The sequence below is a fragment of the Leptinotarsa decemlineata genome, unplaced genomic scaffold (genome assembly GCF_025532065.1).
Source record: "Leptinotarsa decemlineata unplaced genomic scaffold, Ldec_3_MD MMD2_tig00026363_RagTag_RagTag, whole genome shotgun sequence".
NCBI lineage: Eukaryota > Metazoa > Arthropoda > Insecta > Coleoptera > Chrysomelidae > Leptinotarsa > Leptinotarsa decemlineata.
The window spans coordinates 1,001,448-1,021,839 of record NW_027412706.1 but is presented as its reverse complement, the minus strand read 5'-3'; the positions used below and the strand labels follow the sequence as shown (position 1 = coordinate 1,021,839).

Here is a 20,392-nt window from a genome sequence, read left to right as displayed (position 1 = left end):
GTACAAGAAGAAAACACACACAGATCGATACCAATATAATGGATTCAAGTATCATCCAGAATAGAAACGAACCGTCATCAGCACCCTAGTGAACAGAGCTTTGAGAATATGTGAAGAAAGGTAGGTCGACGACGAAGTAAAATACCTAACAACTGTATTACAAGCCAACGGTTACGACAAAAAAGCCATAATCCGCGCTACACGTCCAAAGGAAAAGAAAAGAAACATCAGTGAAGACCAACCCCAAAGCAAGGTCTAAATGCCATACATAGAAGGTGTCACCAACCGAATCGGGAAAATTCTAAGGAAGGAGAAAATCAGCACCGTCTTCAAACCAACTAAAGAAATATCTAAGTATCTGAAATCTATATCTGTCAGACGAAAAAACACGTTGGTACCTGCCTAGTCGAGCACAAGCGGAGTTGCTGATTGGGACAAACCGAGAAGTCTGCAGTCGCAGCACATGTACTGTCCGACGGGGAACACAAGATCCTGTTCGAAAATACCGAGAGGCTAGCAACTTCGAATCATTATTTAACAAGAATGTATTTAGGAGCCATAGAAATACACAAACATCAAGAGAACTTCAACAGAAAGGAAGAGAGAACATATCTAGCAAAGATCTGGCACACAGCTTTGAAAAGCACCAAAACGAAGCCAAGTCAACCAAATCGCGCGGGAACTACTCGCGAATCCGCCATTACAGAAAGTGCGCGAAAAATCAGCACTATAAATGACATGGCAGAAATGGGAGCTTCAGTTTCAGTTGACACGTCAAGAATAGTACTTCGGCCACGCCACTGAAGATGACTTCGACTTGCAGTCAAAACGTTTGGAAATCATGGCCAAAGAAGACCATGGCAAAACCTAAAAACCAATCAAAACATTGACGCCAGCCGCGAAAGCCTACATTCCTATTTTTTCCATTTTTCATTTCATTTCTATTTCCTAATATGCACCAATACTTTTTATTTTTTCAAAACTATCGGATAAAGAAAACTGTATATAGTTCATTTTCAAGTTTTTTGTAAGTATATTTTGTTGCCAAAAACAGCGGGACACTTTTAAGTTTATATCAAGAAGGCTACATTTTGGTATACAGTGTGTCTTCTTGACTTTGTCCCCATACAATCCAGAACCACCTTATATTTTCATAATCAGAAGAGGGAGTGATTCTCAGAAAGATATTTTCATTCTCTATAAGACGTTGTTTTCTTATTTTTTAATACGTTTTTGATAAATACGGATGGGCAATGAAACTTGATTTTGCTATAAACATTCATTTTGTTTAGCAGTTTCCACATGTTCTGTTTGATGAACAGAATGAACAAAAATTTACATTCTTCTCTTGACGAAGACTCCATCAGTTGAATGAAATGGGTGAACAATATTTAAATACTATATATAGGGTCAATACATCGGTACGATTGTTGATGTAAGAAGTGCGTACTAGCAATGGTTTACACATTGTAAGACAATATTGACTTGGTAGATTTTCATGATTAAAACAATAATTGTGTATCATATCTGATAAAAAAGTTTTTGCAGACAAGATCAGTAGTGAAAAAAATTGAAATTCAGCTAGCAATGAGGAGTGAAATGGTATAAATAGCTATCTGCGTATTGATTCTGGATACTGGGGATACTGGAGCAACACTCATCATCATGTGTTACGGGAATCACGTACACAACAACCTCTAAATAATCAATGTGTGGACTGGTTATCTTGCGAAATCATATTATCGGTCTAACTGATTCAGTTATTTACAACTTTGGAACGATGAAATCAACTCCAGGATAATCGAAACACAAAAACAAGATGACAATCTCACAAAAAACGAATTTATGTTACATTAACAAGAATTGACTGTGAATTGACAAGGGATGTGTATCTATCTCAAACCATTAGACCTTTTTCAACACTGAAAACCGTTAAAAGTAATCAATAGCAATAATAAACGTTGGATGATGGAGATCAGGTTTTGAAATAAAATAGAAAGTTTTCAAATAAAAATATCTCGTCAATTCTTATTTCTCTATAGTGTATTCATAAAAATGGAAAACGAAAACAAGGTCGTATAGTAAACAAAAACACCTCACAATCAAAGTATCCACCAGTGTTCCTATTTGAAAAAATATCAGGTGGCCTATATTTATATACAGTTTTTCAGTATTTATTAGTTTGTTAGAGATAGGAAGCATAGGTGCACATTCAGAAAATGTAGTGAAATACATATTTTTTCCAGTCATGTGTTCATAAATTCAAATCCTAAATTACCACTCAAACCTCGAAAATTTTTCAAAATTACACAAGTTTGACTTTGAACTCGATATCAAAGTTGTAATTTCGAGTCTGAAGTGAAAATTCCGCAAATAAACTCGAAATTAATTTTAAAATTTGGAATTCAAAGTCGAAATGTCAAAATTGAAATCGAAATTTCAACTTTCAATGTCGGAAATAATAAAATAGTGGCTTTTTTGCGCTTCCATATATACATATTTGTTCTATTATAAATAACTCGAAATTCCGACTTTGAACTCAAAATTTCAACTTTAATTCGAAATTACGACAATAAACCCGGGATTTAAAGTGTAATTTCAATTTCAAAGTCGAAATTTGGTATAATCTGTTCAAAATCTGTTTTTCCGTTAACCAACTGTCGCACCCCTACGAACGACAACCTCAGATGTTGAAACTTGTGCGAGCTAAGGATTTTGAATATGTTGACAAACGTACCTCAGGGATCAGTACTGGGGCCTCTGCTATTTATTTGTTTTATAAATGACCTTCCGACTTACTGTTCTGCTGCTTCTCTATCGATTATCTATACCGATGATGTTGTCTTGTTATATCAGCTCCGATTGGTGTGATTTCAAGGGACTAGTTCTCAATACAACCAAAACTCCAATGAGTAATTTTGTAACAAAAAACTCTTCAATAGACAGCAGCTACTTAGTGAAATTGAACAACACGTCAATTCGATAAGTCTCTGACATAAGATTCCTAGGAATCAATATGGATTCTGAACTCACCTGGAGCAACTATATTGAATATATAAAAATCAAGCTTAGTAAACAAATATTTCTACATATTTGAAAAACACACTCTCTCTTGGTATATTTTAATCTTATTCAGTCAGTCATCTGCTATGAAATAATTCATTGGGGCACAAAAAATATTCGCCATTCAAAAAAAAACAGTGAGGTTAATGATGGCGGTACACCTGAGTGAACACTGCAAACCACTCTTTGTTAAAATTCGTATAATGACTCTATCATGTTTGTTTATATACCACTACATTGTCTATGTGAAGAAATATATTACTAATATTCCTACTTGTGGACACTCTCATGACTATCGTACTAGAAATAAATATAAACTACAACAAGCATTCACTAGATTATTAGTGTCACAAAATCATCCAGGATCGATGGGTGTCAGGTTCTATAATGCTCTTGATGATAATATCAAATGTGCCCCTAGCTTACATTCCTTTAATGCTAAGCTGAAAAATCATCTCGTGCTAAAAGCACACTACTTCGTTGACGAATTTCTACAGAAATTGATTTCTTCTCACCGATTGTTTGAAAAAACAGCTGCTTTTAACATGTTTTTAGGTACCTATATTTGTGCTAGTAATTGTAATTTGTGAATGCTCTTCTGTTTACAAGTACTATTCTTCTGTTTACAAATATTCCTTGACTCTGATGGTCATTTTAATTTTAATTTTAATGTTAAGTTGATTGGTGTCTGTCTTTGATAAGCATATCTGACATGTTACCTAAGTTAGTATATTACAATGTAGGTATTATAATTGAACACTTCTTTGACTAATAAATTGATTAATTGATTGAAGTCAAAATTTCCAGTTTAAAATTGAAATTTCGAGATTGCAGCTGAAATTTCAGCTCTTGTAGTCAGAAGTTCAAGGAGCAAATTTTCGATATATACATATTTTGTTCAGTTATAAACAAAAATAGAATCCATTTTTGTCCCCACGAAATCATTGTCATGTTCAACAAACCTTGACAAACGAGTAACTCCGAATCTGGCAGTCCATTCAGCTTTTGGTTGACCTTGAAAACAAGACGTAGACGTTGCTATCCAATTCGGAGATACCAAAGTTCCATCACATATATGAACATCTTCTTTAAAAAGTGCAGCATGCCATGGCCAATCACCGTGAGAAGCCATCTTAGTCAGTACCTTAATTCCGGTTGGTCCATGCGTACTTTGAATTCCACACTCTAAAAATGCGCTAAATGTAGTGTTGCCTTGGAATTGCCTTGAATATTAATATTAATGAGACACTCACGTAATTCTGAACAAGAAACTTTGAGTACTTGTTTCGATGGGCATTCAGATCTAATGAAACTGATTTCTGGAGCTGTGGGATTTTTCATTCTCACATATGAGATGCCATTTTCGAAGTCCACCTCCACATTCACCGATAACACGTTCCTGAAAAAGGCGTAATGGAAGTATTAGGAAATAAAATTGTTTGATAATCCTCATAACAGAAAGAATTGGCGAGAGTCATCAGCTTCCTTATTTCCAGAATCGGAAAATAGAATAAAAATGATAAATAAAACTGTTTCGAAGGATATTTCCAAACAATTACAAATACAAGTGGTGAAACACAGTAAACAATAACAAAAGTTAACAACAAACATGATTTTTCAATTTATAATAAACCAGCACATACATATATTATCATTAAAATTCGTCCAACCACCCGTATCTGCACAAAGTAGTAGCATTCAACAGTATGATCCACAGACTGATGAGTGTGCCCTTGTTAGAGACAAATTTCAATCAAGAACTGAACATAATAAAACAAATAATCGTCAACAATGATTGCGATTGTAGTCTAATACATTCTTTACTATCTAAAAGGTTATACAGCCAAGCTTTGAAGGAAGTTTACCCAATTCGAAGAGAAGAGGATACAAGTTATAGAACCTTAACTTACTAAGGCCAACCCACTACAAGTATATTGTGTAGAAAAGATTTTCTACATAACAAAGGTGTAAATATTGTTTTCAAAATCAACAACAACATAGGTATGCACATTAAGAATAACTGAGATGAAAGTTCAGTTTCAGAAAAATCGGGAGTGTAAAAATTGTCATGTGGGTCATGTCCGATGTTATAGGTCAAACTTGACGAACGTTCAAAGCCCGCATAATGGAACACAAAAATAGTTTCCTGAATGGAAAAATAAATTCCACACATGCCACTCATTTAATCACAGAGCTACATGAGTTCGACCATGAATTCAAGCCCCTCCATTTCTAGAAGAAACCTGTTGGTGAGTATGGTAATGAACAAATTCAAAAACTTTCAATATCTTATGAACGATCAAACTGAACTGAATAATTCGCCGTTATTGAATCTGTTTATTTTCAAGTAAGAATAGTTAAGTATATTTATGGTACTTTCGAAACATTTATTCATATAGTTGATAAATGCATACCTGACCTTTTCAGGTAGATTCATTCATTAGGAAGTAGGCATACAAGTAGGTTGTGTGTTACAGTATAAAATAGTTGTAATTTAGAAGTAACTTTGAGTTTACGCTTGAGGAAGCTATTGTATAGCGAAACACGTGTCGCGGTTTTTGTAAAACCCTCTATATAATAAACGGTATTAATTCGTTTTAGAAAGTTTCATTTCTCATTTTTCATAATGATCTCCTACCACGTAGCACCGGCTTCATCCGTCAATTTATTGAAAATGGAATATTTTGAAAACTTCTGTTCAAACAGATCAATTTCAGTTTGATATACCATCTCTATGAATTCAATTTGTCAATATTATTCTGAAGACGGGTTTGAAAAGAAAATTGTCCACTTTCCCAGCACAAAGAAATTATTACTTCCAAATATTTTGGAAAAAATAACTGATCTTATGCCATCGTAAGTGGTGATCAACAGTAACTCCAAGATAGTAAATAATAGATTTAAAATTAAATCGAAAACTGTGATGAACCTCATATAGTCATAAATCTTGAAAACACAAACAGAAATAGAAAAAAAATACCTAACTCATAGTGTAAACAACTTCGCTCCGAAACTTCATTTATGATATGTAATATGTGATATCTGATCACATGTGACTCCCAGAGGTTACTATCAGATAAATAAAAACATTTTACTATCAGATTTCAGTGACAAAAAAATACTTCACCGACAATCGTAATATAGGATTTTTGGTATGTAGTTGAAAAACTTACTCGTAAGTCAAAGTTTTACAAAGCGAAGATGCAACTGCGTGAAGAACCGCGAACGTCTGATTGGCTGGCAAACTTCTGTTGATATTTTCTGTGCACAATTTTCCGACTTCTCCTTTTTCATTGAAAATAATGAATCCCTCTGAATTGTACCGTGAAAGGTGTGGTGTCACGACTTCAGCTTTCTGTATGATGTCCACGCTTGGGGCTAGGCTCACTATTCAAACAAAAAATATTTATATCAGAGTTGGTTTCTGATGATTTTGATGGTTTATGAAATTCATTCACCACCTACCGGCTTGTTCGATTAAAATCGATTAGCTGTATTTTATTAAAGAATAAATCCATTGTCTTGATTTCAAGAAAGGAATCTTCTAAAAGTTTGAAGTACAATGAAGAAATGTTATGATAAATAATAAAAATTTTTTTTCTATTTAGACATTTGAGAATGTAATCGAAGCAGACGAACAAAATATTAAAATTCCTCGTAAGGATAATTTAAAGCTGAAGGAAATTTAGATAGTAATTTTAAAACCTCTCTAATAAATCGGCTTGTTGAAGTGACTTTCAGTGAAACCTGAGTACATGTTAAATAACAACATATTCAGTCTATCAATTATACTGGTGATCAAAAAAACCGCACAGGAATCCTTGCAACTTTCGTACGATACTTTATTCTTCATTACAATTTCATTCAGATTCTTGTAACTCAGATTGATAACTAATTAGGATTTCAACATCTTATTAAATTGGTTTGTTTTTGAATTTAATTTTTTCATATATTTTTAAAAGTCTTTATGTCTTTTTACTTAAGCTTCACACCCATTAATTCGATAACTTTGTTTCCACAATTTTCCACATATAAGTTTTTTTATTTTCTGTTTTGTTTCAAAATTATTATTCGTTTGATAAAAATGGATTGGGGCCTTTACCAATCAACAAACATTTTAAAATCACAAATGAACAAGAAGTGACGACTTACAATATAGTCATTTAAAATTAACGAATGATTGAGCTAATTAAATAAAAAATGCACATAACTAAGCAATCATGAATTACATTTATTAACACTAAAATCCAGTTAGAACTGAAATATACTTACAGTGTTTGAACAATGTTTGTGTATATTACTGGAGTTTTTTTCCAACACTATACCGTTATTTCAACACCTCGACGCGTGTTTCGATAACCACGTGATCATCTTTCTCTTGAAGATGATCATTTGGTGATCAAAACACGTGTCAAGGTGTTGAAATAACGGTTTGGTATTAGTAAAAAACTCCAGTAATATTCATTACTACACCAAAAATTGCAAACAGTGCATCATAAATGTGTGTGTACATAAATAATTATCAAATGCAGTTTTCTAACTATTGTACTCCTTTTTTCATCTAAAGGAAACCTTTTGAAGTATCTTATCTTTATTGTATTGTATTGTTTTTATTACCTCAAGAAACATTAAACATTTATAAACAGGAATTGACAACTAAAGATTCAAAATGTATTGAATTATAAATGAACAAGTACGATCCTGGCAAATCGTGTGCACGATGTTTAAGAGCAGAAAATAAGATTTAATGGTTGATATAGCATTATAATACCATAAATGCGGAATAATCCACCGAATCTTCGGAAATATCAATAGTAACATTGAAGTTTCAGTGAAATAACTCTACAGTTTGCTATTCATAAGTTACTTTCTCAATTTACTGTAATGTTTTTATCACACAGCGGTCAATGTTGACCAGACTTTATTTAGTTGAGAAACTGATTCATTTACAACAGTAAATACATTATCACATTATAAATAAAATTAAATTAACATGAAAAAATACAGTCCGATCAAAAATACATATGTATAAATAAAAAGTTACAGTTAACATGTTGAATGTGGTCATTATTACGCCTTGGTCAAAGAAGAAACGGACTGGTTTAAGTTTGACGATAGTCGTGTCACGAAGTGTTCTGGCGATGCATTGAATTTATTGGAGCCTCTGGAGACACCCTACATTTTGTTTTATGAAAGAGAGAACATTAGCAGATCAAGATCTTCAGATGATGTGGTGCTGCAGGTTTTTCCGGGTTTTCCTGCAGCTGAAAAAGCAAATGCGCCACTGGAATCAATGAAGTCGCCCCGGAGCGCCAATTAATTTTTATTGTTGTATTTATTTTATTTTTATCGTTGTTTTAACACATTGTAATAATTTTCACACTTATACAATCAAAGTTACATAAAAAAGTCATACATAGGAATATACTATATTTTTTATTCAGTAATCCTTCAATCGTCGTTTGAATATTTTCATTGAACCACTATCTTCAATTTCTTGTGGAAGGTCATTAAAACAATCTACTCCTTTATAAAATGAAGAATTATGTATACTATTTTTTTTGTATTTTGTATATATTGTATATTGTGCCTGTTTCTTGTATTGTACTCATGTATTTCAGCCACACAAGTTAATTTATTCTGTAGATATATAGGTGAATATCCAATTCTGATTTTGAAAATAAAAATTAGTGTTTAGTACTGGAAGAGTTTCTTCACAGGTAGACATTGAAGGTTTTGCAACATATTTGCTATAGGTGTTATCCTCGAATGTTGTAAGATCATTCGCATAGCACGATTCCATTTTCATTGAGAAAAAACAGAGTGGTAGAACAATAATTTAAATGTGAAAGGATTATGGAGATGTATATCTATCTATTCATACCTTAAAAGGTACCTCAAGCATCACAATTATCAATATGAAATTGTAGATAGCTCCACATGTATCGGTAATTATAATGTAATTATGTACACCTACTCTGCACGTTAATTTATTCTGTCATCTCAAGTTTGTGTTTATTTTTTTAAATTTTCACATGATGTCAAACATTAATTGGTCGTCTTTCCTCGTAAACCCTCAGGAACACCTCCAATTTTGATGATATTTTTTTAATTTTATTGGAAAACAAAAATCTTCTGACGCGGATACAGAATATTCATATTGTTTCACCAATATGTATTTTGTGGATATATTAATGATGAAATTGGGATCGAATAGACCCACTCACTTTGGACTTACGATTTCATTCAGGCGCTTCAGTTTCATCATTATTATATCCAAATTTTATAAATATCTATTTTAATAATAAACGAAGGATTAAAAAAGTGAAGAAATACATTGCACTCCTCATATGAATATCATGCATATTGTTTGCCTGCTTGGCCCTGCTTGGAAATGTTTCTGATTTTAAGTGATATAAAAGAGAACATTTCATTAAAATCGGAGCTGTTTGAGGCTCCTGAAGATTCCCTTTTTACCTATTTCTTGATAGGACTATAAGTAGATATCGCTCCGAACATTTGATTAAATAATGTTCTACCCCGAAAAAACATGAAATTGCCTGTTTTTATTTTCAATTTGTTTTTTTCGTATTATATGATTTAATTTGATCTTCCGATTGAACAAAATTTTCCCTAATTTCCCAAAATCTTATTGAACATTTTATATTTTCCGTTATCTTCTATATACTATTATGTTTCATTTCGATCTGAATGCTGCGCAATTTCCGTTACTTCCCATGAATTTTTTTAATGAGAATCACCTTTGAAACCTCAAATTTTCCTATCTGTGATTGAATATTTAGACAATGATTCATCAAACTTTACTTATCATATACTGTAATCTTGTTTATCCCTAATACGGTTTTTTATCGAAGTATTCTAGTGACTCCGTTTACTTATCTGTGAACTGTGTTTATTCACAATTAATCAGTTGTTCAGAAATACCACTTTTGTTCCTAGATCAGTCAGTACAACACTCTTGAAAAAAATATACAAAAGATGGAATTTTTTTAAGTACAAATATGAAATGGAATAGAGTATACGAGAATTGTTTATAGCCTGACTTGAATCTCTAATAAAACCCCATGAAAAGTTTATACTTTTATCACGAAACAGTATCATCATTAATAAACATGGTGTTTTGAAACTATGGGATATACCAATAAAAGGATACATTAGGGTAAAAGAACCTATGACCAAATATGTCTCTCTGGAGACGGCCATGGACTAAAAGTATGCTTTATCAAGAGTCTATTTGATTTTTCTGTACGTTCCGACACATGAATCATTGTGTCTGCAGGTTTTTACTCCCGACATTTTAATCTACTATTGCGGAAGACATCATCAAATTTGATAGTTGATAAAAGATGATTTTTGAATCAACCAGAGACGTCGTCTATCTGTGAATAATAATAATGATATTTCGAATGATTATTTCCAATCACCATTTGTCGGTTTTTAGCCGACAATTGATGCTTCCAAATTGAAATTCGAAAAATCCATTCAAAATGAAATTTCTATTCTTATTCTTCGAAAATGTTCGAAGTGGTCATTGATCAATATGGTTGAGAATCGATCCTATTTTGGATTAATTTTTTTTACATTCGTTACTATGGAAAATATGTATCCACGTTTTACTATTACTGACCATCACTGAAATCACTCAAAAAATACCGTACCTGGATTCAACTTAATCAAATAATCTCACCTCTCAATTCAGCTTTAATCTGATTAAACAAAATTGAAAATCCGCTAAGAACAAAACAATGAGTATATTGTTAGTATTGTTCGATTCATGGATTCTACGTAAGATAAAGGGATAACATTCATTGAAAAAACAGGAAATGAGCTCATTAGACTTGATAATATGAATGAAAGGATAATATATTTTTGAACTGACGAAATGAAAATAAAAGTGTGGCAGTGAACTGAAACGACAAGGTAAATCGTTGTTTATAGAATAAGAAATGAGAAGTGCAAAACCATGGTATTTTCTTGGAGCTGTCTGACTTATTCATTTCTTCCGAATCTTCAAAAAACACTGCAGTATCAAGGACTCATTGCGTTTTCCACCCATCCTTCTCATAACACCCATTCCAACAATCCTGTTCCCTGTACTAGTTTATACAGGTATCTTGCTGGTCGTATGTTATATTATTCTGGACACAATTTGGTTTGTCCTCAAATGTTTTGCCTCTGGTTATCCATAGTGATGATCTGTCCCTGTCCCTTTGTTGCATTACCTTTAGTTGAGGTCTCCGATATACAATCCTATTTTGTTCAGGTGTCCTCTCAAAGGATATTGTCCAGTGAGTAGCCCTGTAACTGTTCTGAGCCGATTCCTGCTTTGTTGGAGGAGTCCTTCGGTTTCCTTCTCAGACGGTCCCTTCATAAGTTTTCCCGTATGTTTTCCCAATACTCTTTGTTTCTTAAAGTATAGTTCTTATATATAGAATTGAGGATCCGTCTCTATTACACTCGTCAGCTTTTTCATCTTCCATAATTCCTGAGTGCCTTAGTACCCAGTATATAGACAATCTATTCCTATTTGCCAATTTCCTCAGTTCTTCACGGTATTTCCAGACCAGCTTTGAAGTCATATTAGGTTCTTCAAGGTAACTCGTGCAGTCTGGCTGTTTGTGAAAATATTGACTCGCCTATTTTATTGAGGCCTCGAATTGATTTTTCTTGCGCATTGCAAGATTGCACACACTTCAGCCTGGAAGACCGATGTGTACTGGCCGAGTGGGTAACTATTTCTCTCCGCACAGTATTATTCAGCACTCGTCTCATGTTTGGTTTTCAAACCATTTCTATATCAGATGTTTCTGTCGAGCATATTTTCGGGATTACTGTTCATTCTCCACATTTCGCGGACAAAGACCTTAACCAGCTAGTTTGTGTCGAATATGTTGGTGTCATATGATCCGAGAACATGTTAGATGTTCGTTCCTCCACATATTTCGAGATTTATGTAGGCTGATGAATTTTCCAGTCTGTATTGGCCCACTCTTGCTTGCTTTTCCAATCATTACGAGATGTAAAGAAGAGAGATTCAAGAGTGTCTCCACTGGAGACAGCGTTCGTTTGTTTTACATTTCCTTGTTATTGTGGGTTTAACCACCATAATGTAGAGCCAATATATCACTTCTGGTTTCAGCCCCCATGTCTTTCCAGGGGTGCATCTGACCTTTTTTTTCATTATAAATGTTGGTTCCAGAATAACAAAATTAGTTAGCTCGCTAACTATAATATTAAAGGGGAACTGTTGGAAGATGGGTTGCACTGGATCATTTACTAACAATACCTTCGCTTGCTTGGCTTATTAGCTTCGGCAGGGCCGAAACAATAAATTTCAAAAATTGTTTTATGGTTTTCAAGATTTTCACTTCGTCTGAGCATTGATAAGATTTTGCGTAATCACCAATGAAAAATTGTTCTAAAATAGAAGTCTTCTAATGCTGTTCAGATCAGAAATGTACAGATTATTGAACAATATTCATCTTTAGAAACTCAGATATTTCCGAGGGGATCCTGTAGGATTGAATAAATACTCACAGCATCCTCTTTCATCACTTCCATCTGGACAGTCAACGTGACCGTCGCATCTTCTTGATCTGTGAATACACGCTCTTCCTATGCCACAATGGAGGTGGTTTTTAGGGCAGTAGCTGCAACTTTTTTCATCAGAGACATCTTGACAATCTATGACGCCATCACAAATTCGTGGGGACAGAGCTCTAGATTGAAGTTCATCGACACATCCTGTAAGAAAAAAATACCATTATTTTCAACTTCAAAAAATTGTCTGACTGTGTTAGTGATTCAGCTTTCAAATGAAAATCTTTAAAATGACAAATATAAAATTCATTATACCAAATATATTTCTTCCGATTAGATGGATCACCCTGTGTATTAGATATTTTATATATCTGAGTTCACCTGAAGATTGATTGATTGATTGATAATATGTTTATTGTTTGAAAATAAAATTCTTGTTACATACAAACACAATGTCATAAATAAATATTAATATAAACATGACTATAAAATGTGAAGTATAAATGTATAAAATGTAAATGATCAAAAATATATACTATATATACATACATATGCAAAAGTTACATGACAAGAACTAGGACAACGAAAAAAAATATGTTTTTCACACAGTATAACCGCAATTTCCACACATTCTAAATTACAGGGCATCGTCAAAATATTCTTGTAGGTCATAATAGGCTTTATCCTTTATGACATTCCTTTTTGGAGAGAAATGACAACCGAGATTTTGAGAATTGAAGGAAATGTTCCTTGCTCGAAGGAGTTAATCAGTTCAACAAGTATATTGAGCGCAGTCTCAGGAAGACTTTCGAGAATTTTAATAGGAATTTCATCAAAGCCAGATGCTTTCTTATTTTTTATGTTTCAAATCACTTCTTTCAATTCATTTACACTGAAGTAGTGTAATGAAAAGGTACTGAGGTATAATGTTTCGACTGAGTTTTTTGCGACGGAGCAGAAATAGCTGTTTAGAAATTCCGGACTCAAGGATGTATCTATTCTGATTGATATATATATATATATATATATATATATATATATATATATATATATATATATATATATATATATATATATATATATATATATATATTTCAATATTAAATTTTACAAAGAGGATTTGAAGCCTTATATCTTCTATTAATTATCTGCGAGCGCTTTCGACAGTTAGTAGTACTGTCATCTTCTAGGCACACCTCAAACTGAACTGGTCATCCCGTCGTCTGCCTCTTTATACGGTCAGAAAGTCTCAACTCAGGTATTTCAGGTACTTTAGGTAAATTTGCCTGTATTTGTACTGCATCAAGTACTCTTCTTTGTGTTAGATCTTCTCTAGGAATGTGTATGGTTTTGTTTAATATATTGAATGTGAGGTCTTGTTGTGTTTTGATTTGTACTTGTTCCTCGATAAGTGATTTATGACTGTTAAATTTATGGATGTTCAAGTTTTCACAAATGTCCATGCGGTTTCCCTTGTTGACTTGTTTAATGAGTTTTATGTTTTCTGGTGGGGAGAAATTATGTTTGTTTTGTATGGCGTGTGTTGCGAGGTTTGATTTATATACTATTGGATTCATGTATGCCTTTTTGTGCTCATTGTACCTTTGGATTAGTTTTTTCTTGATTTGGCCGATATAGAATTTGTTGCAGTCCCAGCATTGTATACTCTATATCCCGTTTTGGTCTTTGTCATCTTCTTTTTCATAGTTGTTTATTTTTTGTGTTATCTTCGTGTTCGGCTTGTATGTGATGTTGATGTTCAGTGGTTTGAAGATGTTTGTAAGTTTTTTGGTTTGGTGTCCTACGTACGTAAATGCGGTCCATCGTTGTGTTGTTTTGTCTGTTGGGGTGGCTTGATCCTTGTTTTGTATTTTTTTGTTGATTTTTTTATTTGATTCTGTTTTCTAGTTTATCTATTGTCTTTTGGGTGTATCCGTTCTTTGTTTCGGGCTTCATTGCTGAGTGGTATCCTTAACATTCTATATATGAATGCGTTATAGGCAGCCATTTTGTGTGATGGTGGATGGTTTGAACTTGCGGGTATGGTGGAGCTTGTTTGTGTAGGTTTCCTGTATACTGCCATTTGAAATTGTGTTTTGTTGTGGTTATATCCTATGGTTATGTCCAAGTAGTTAAGTTTTGAGTTGTGTTCTTCCTCAATGCTGAAACGTAGTTTTTGATTTATTTCGTTAATTTCTTCTTTTATTTGTTTTATTCTTATTCCATTGTTTTGTGATATGTACAGTCCATCGTCAACGTATCTGAACCATTCTCCTTTTTCATCATGTATTTTTATTATTGTTAAGATTTTCTCATCTATGGTTTGCAGGTATATTTCGGATATAATGCTAGATAGTGGAGATCCCATCGCTAGTCCATCTGTTTGTTTATAAATTTTCCCTTCAGATTCGAAATAATTTTGATTAAGTATTGTATTTAGACTATGTTCCATTTGGTGAATGTAGGTTTTGTCTATGTTATGGTGTTTTAGTTTCTCAGATATGATGTTTATACTTTCGTTTACTGGTATCTTGGAGTACATGTTTTTTTATGTCGAATGAGAACAGTTTAGTGTTCGGGCTGATATTTGTCGTAGAGATTCTGTTTGTGAGTTCCATTGAATTTTTGATGCTGTGGTTGTTGTTCCTGTTGATTTTGTTTTTCAGTTCGTCGGCTATGATTTTTGAAATTTTGCATGAAGGTGCTTTGGTGAAATTGATAACCGGTCTTATAGGTTTATTTTTCTTATGTATCTTTATCTGTGCTTTTGGGTTGCTGACTGTGTATCTGTTCAATGCTTTGTTATTAAAGATCTGTTTGTTGGATTTTATTAGGCTATTAATTTGTCTTTCATATTTTGTGGTTGGATCGTGATTCATCGTGCTAAAATCGTTTTCCGTTATATATTCGTTCACTTTCATACTTAATTCCTGTTTTTCAATAATAACTGTGGCGTCACTTTGGTCGGCTTTAACTGCTGTGAGGTTGTTGGAGATCAACTTCTCAATCAAAGAGCAAACCTCACAGCAGTTTCTTTGGTTAATTTTTTGTTTGGGAAACGCGGTCTCAAAATATTCAACAAGTATTCTATATAATACCTTAAACAATGTCTCTACTAACAACACACTATTCCAATCAGTACATGAACATAAGTGATGAAACCTATTATAATTTTTTGTAGAGTAGATTATACCAAAGTTAGGTTTTTTCGATCTGTGCAATTTGAGTTTTATTTTACTAAATACAGCCACATGGTCAGATAAATTGGAGGTAATGATTAAAGACTTCAATCTTTCAAAGCAAAATGGAAATGTATAATCAAACACTTTTTGATTGGTTATATTCATCTTTCAAGAATGACCTTCTTTATAATTAAAAGAGCATCAGTTGAATTTTGAAATATTCAAATTGAATTTTAAAATCCTTCAAATGACATTTTGTTAACAACACGAATGCATACATTGGTCTCAATTCGTATCTACTGTACTTTCCAAAATCCCAATGCTGAATCGGTGTATTCATTCTTGTCATTTCTATTGTTTCGAATTCTTTTGTAGAATATTTTGTGACACTGACAGGTCTCAGTTGTATAATGGGTTGTACAACTGATTTGGATTTGGAAAATACATAGAGTTAATATCTTTTTCCCTCGTAAACCCTCTCTTTTACTGTTCTTTTATTATGTTACTTCTTGCAATATTAGCTGTTTTTTTCTTTACATATTCACCTTATTTTACGTTATTTGATATTTTATTTTACTGATATTACTTTGTCAAATGTTTTTCGTTATTTCTCAGCTGTTGTTTGGTATAAATATCAAGTTGATACAAAATAAATTTACCTACATTTTTCCTCTCACTGAAATTCTTTGTCGGTGTTCGATTTCAATCATCAATAATTTTTTCAAAATCTTTCATAATATCTTTTAATTTTTTTATATGACCTGCTTTTTATTATTTTACTTTTTGATCAAATCAGCAACAGTTAAAAAAAAACAGAACAGCTGGACAATTGTAACAATTCAAGAATTAACTATCTTAAACAAATTTATTCTCAATAATATTTCACTAATCACAAACTCATTTATTTACAACACTTAGCAACTAACGCTTAATTTATTTCGACAATTTGAATTCCTTGTTTAACCGCTCGATTCACTTTCTGAATTCCCTCTTGGGTCAGTAAGCCGGGCTTATAAAGGTAGCGGTATTTTCTAGAAATCTGTAGTTGGTTCGATACTCAACTAGAATTTTACCGGCGGTTGCCGACTGCATCCTTTCGCGGTGATGTCATGTGTTTGTTCGTTGGTCCGCATATCGGTCAAGGTCGGCTTCAAATTCGTTACAATATTTTCTGATCCTGCGTCCTAACTTATTGCGGTACTGTGTCGAAATAGATATTATTTATCTCATCTACATGATCGTTTTAGTTATAAATGTCGATAACCATACATGTTTCTTACCGTCATCAAAATTCAGTGCCTTTTTTGGTATGTATGCCCCGTTTTTCCTGGAAATATTCGACATTTATCTTTTTTCTAACTGAAAGTGTTTCATACGATAATTTGGAATATTCACCAGTAGGAAAATAGCCGAATTTCAGTCTGAAACCTCAGAAGCTTCTATAGTTTCAGTTTATTTTAAATTCAATTGCTTTCTTCCTGTCTTTGGAAAAGTTCCCCACATTTTTTTGTATGAAGATGGAGAAGTGTCTCATAGAGTATTATTGCTAAGGACCTCCAGAACTTTGAGATGAAGAGATACATCTGTTGGGTGAAGTCAAATACTGTGAGTGACAATACAGGTTGACCTGGAATCAACATCTAGAAAGAGTGAAAAAAAAGGCGGCGTTAGCACGGATGCTGTCCGAATGCTAAAACCAGACATGATGTATTATCTCTATATCATGATGCTATAAACCTTGATAATCATGCATCTATGGTCTGGTGGACAAAGATCAAATAAACGCTATTGGCAGATTAAGCAGGGTGCACAGATTGGTATGTTTGGGAAAAACGGGAGCAATGAAAAGTACACCAAAAGCTGCATTGGGGACATTATTTAATCTTCCCCCTGTATTTTGTATTACTGAGGAAAGCAAGAGTGGGCCAATTCCGGCTGGAAAATTCAACAAGAGTTTTAAGGGATCGGACAAAATAAAAATTTTGGAATTTGCGGAGGAACATGGGATAAGTTACCACTTTCAGTTACGGTAGGTAGAAATCAGTATTTCAGTCTGAAATCTACGCAATGTACAATGTGCAAAAAACATTAATTTGAAGCCTAAACAAAATGACGGATTAATATTTTCACAGAGATAGCTCATTATATTTTATAGGAATGTGAGGCCTCATAAGAGGCAATCAATTTATGGACATTCCAAATAATGTCCAGAGGAAATAATGTATATCCAACATGAGACTTGTACAAACTAGTGCGGGAAACAAAATTGTTGCAATGATTGTCACGAAAAAATGGGGAAAACGCAATAAGTTTCATGAGGCTGCAGGATTCTAAGGTGACTTGGAAAGCAGACGGTTCCCAATTATTAGAAAGAAAATTTTATTATTATTAGTATAGACAAAAATGAAGAAATCCCTCAGACACATTGAAAAACTGAAAAGCAACAAGCAACGTGATATACAGTTTTCATAAAATCTAAGCAATCTCGAATAGAAATAAAAAGTTCAAAGTAATATTTTTTTTCTAATTTAATTTTTTTTATTCCAATTTTATGATTCAAAACCTTATAATTCGAATTGCGCATATAGATCTTTCACAGTTTGTGACATCGAAATTCTAGAACGACTCTTTACACTATTTGTAATGAATGAAATTACAATTGATAACAAACATTTTATATGAATTACACAGGGGGTTCCAACAAAAAATTGACCACTTCTGAAGTCAGAAACGGACGTGTGATCGAAAATTTCAAAGAACGTGTCAATTTTTATTTCTAGGGGACATTATTTAATCTTCCCCCTGTATTTTGTATTACTGAGGAAAGCAAGAGTGGGCCAATTCCGGCTGGAAAATTCAACAAGAGTTTTAAGGGATCGGACAAAATAAAAATTTTGGAATTTGCGGAGGAACATGGGATAAGTTACCACTTTCAGTTACGGTAGGTAGAAATCAGTATTTCAGTCTGAAATCTACGCAATGTACAATGTGCAAAAAACATTAATTTGAAGCCTAAACAAAATGACGGATTAATATTTTCACAGAGATAGCTCATTATATTTTATAGGAATGTGAGGCCTCATAAGAGGCAATCAATTTATGGACATTCCAAATAATGTCCAGAGGAAATAATGTATATCCAACATGAGACTTGTACAAACTAGTGCGGGAAACAAAATTGTTGCAATGATTGTCACGAAAAAATGGGGAAAACGCAATAAGTTTCATGAGGCTGCAGGATTCTAAGGTGACTTGGAAAGCAGACGGTTCCCAATTATTAGAAAGAAAATTTTATTATTATTAGTATAGACAAAAATGAAGAAATCCCTCAGACACATTGAAAAACTGAAAAGCAACAAGCAACGTGATATACAGTTTTCATAAAATCTAAGCAATCTCGAATAGAAATAAAAAGTTCAAAGTAATATTTTTTTTCTAATTTAATTTTTTTTATTCCAATTTTATGATTCAAAACCTTATAATTCGAATTGCGCATATAGATCTTTCACAGTTTGTGACATCGAAATTCTAGAACGACTCTTTACACTATTTGTAATGAATGAAATTACAATTGATAACAAACATTTTATATGAATTACACAGGGGGTTCCAACAAAAAATTGACCACTTCTGAAGTCAGAAACGGACGTGTGATCGAAAATTTCAAAGAACGTGTCAATTTTTATTTCTAGGGGGACTTATTCTGATATGGAAATTATACCCGAAACTTTACCCCCCTGAGGTCAGTAACTAATTTCCCAATTTTTTTCAATAGCATCGGGGGGTCGAGTGATACATCATTTGAAAAGACTATAATTTCTGTATTTTTTTCGAAATTGGTTCATTCGTTATTGAGAAATTAAATGTTGTGCGTTTTATTTAAGAAAAAACAGAACATTCGCTGTCGTTCATTTTATTGACTAATTCAAAAAAAATAATATTAATGGCAACACAATCAATGGATGAAGTGTTCAAATTGACCTCCATCTAGTTCCATACAATAATACAGTCTACTTTCGAAAGTGTTCCTTACATTATTGAAGATGTCCGTAGTCAGAAATCGGCAATCCACAACAATTCTATGTCGCAGGTCTTCTAGATTTGTAGAATTTATTTAATTAGTATTAAACGTTTTGAAATGGACGACACTGTTAGTTTTTTCTGCACTGGTAGTTTTTGTTAAATCTAGTTGTCGCAGAATACTTCTTCACGAATTATTATCATCCTTGTTAACTGTGTTCTAACATGGTTTATTCTTCTGAAGAAAGAATAGAAATTGTTGCAGCCTATTATCAAAATGATGAATGTGTTAAAGCTGCTCCAAGAATTCATAATACGAATCATCCAGACCACAAAGTTTTGAACTTCAGGTTTTATTCACAACAGAAAACATGAAATATCCCGTCCTGTCAGAAATGACGAAGTTGAAGTTGTAGTTTTAAGACATGTACAAATGGATAATCGAAAATCTATTCGACAAGTAGCTAGAGCGTCTGGATATCAGCTGCTAGTGTTTTTCGGATTTTGAAAGCCTACAAAGTCCATCCTTTTAGAATAAGGATAGTTCAGGAATTAAACGAAGATAA

The 20,392-nt window shown here is 33.1% G+C and overlaps 1 protein-coding gene across 3 annotated transcripts in view; it reads right to left on the bottom strand.

Annotated features, from left to right (window-relative positions):
- The window catches only part of LOC111507749 (atrial natriuretic peptide-converting enzyme), a 140,997-nt gene that overhangs the window by 5,405 nt on the left and 115,200 nt on the right, over positions 1–20,392 (bottom strand). For all 3 annotated transcript variants that reach the window (XM_074185155.1, XM_074185156.1, XM_074185157.1), the window contains 4 exons: positions 12,622–12,828; positions 6,237–6,450; positions 4,317–4,462; positions 4,026–4,248 (listed from right to left, as the gene is read on the bottom strand). In XM_074185155.1, coding sequence (XP_074041256.1) covers positions 4,026–4,248; positions 4,317–4,462; positions 6,237–6,450; positions 12,622–12,828 — 790 coding nt within the window. The remainder of the gene's footprint in view (positions 1–4,025; positions 4,249–4,316; positions 4,463–6,236; positions 6,451–12,621; positions 12,829–20,392) is intronic.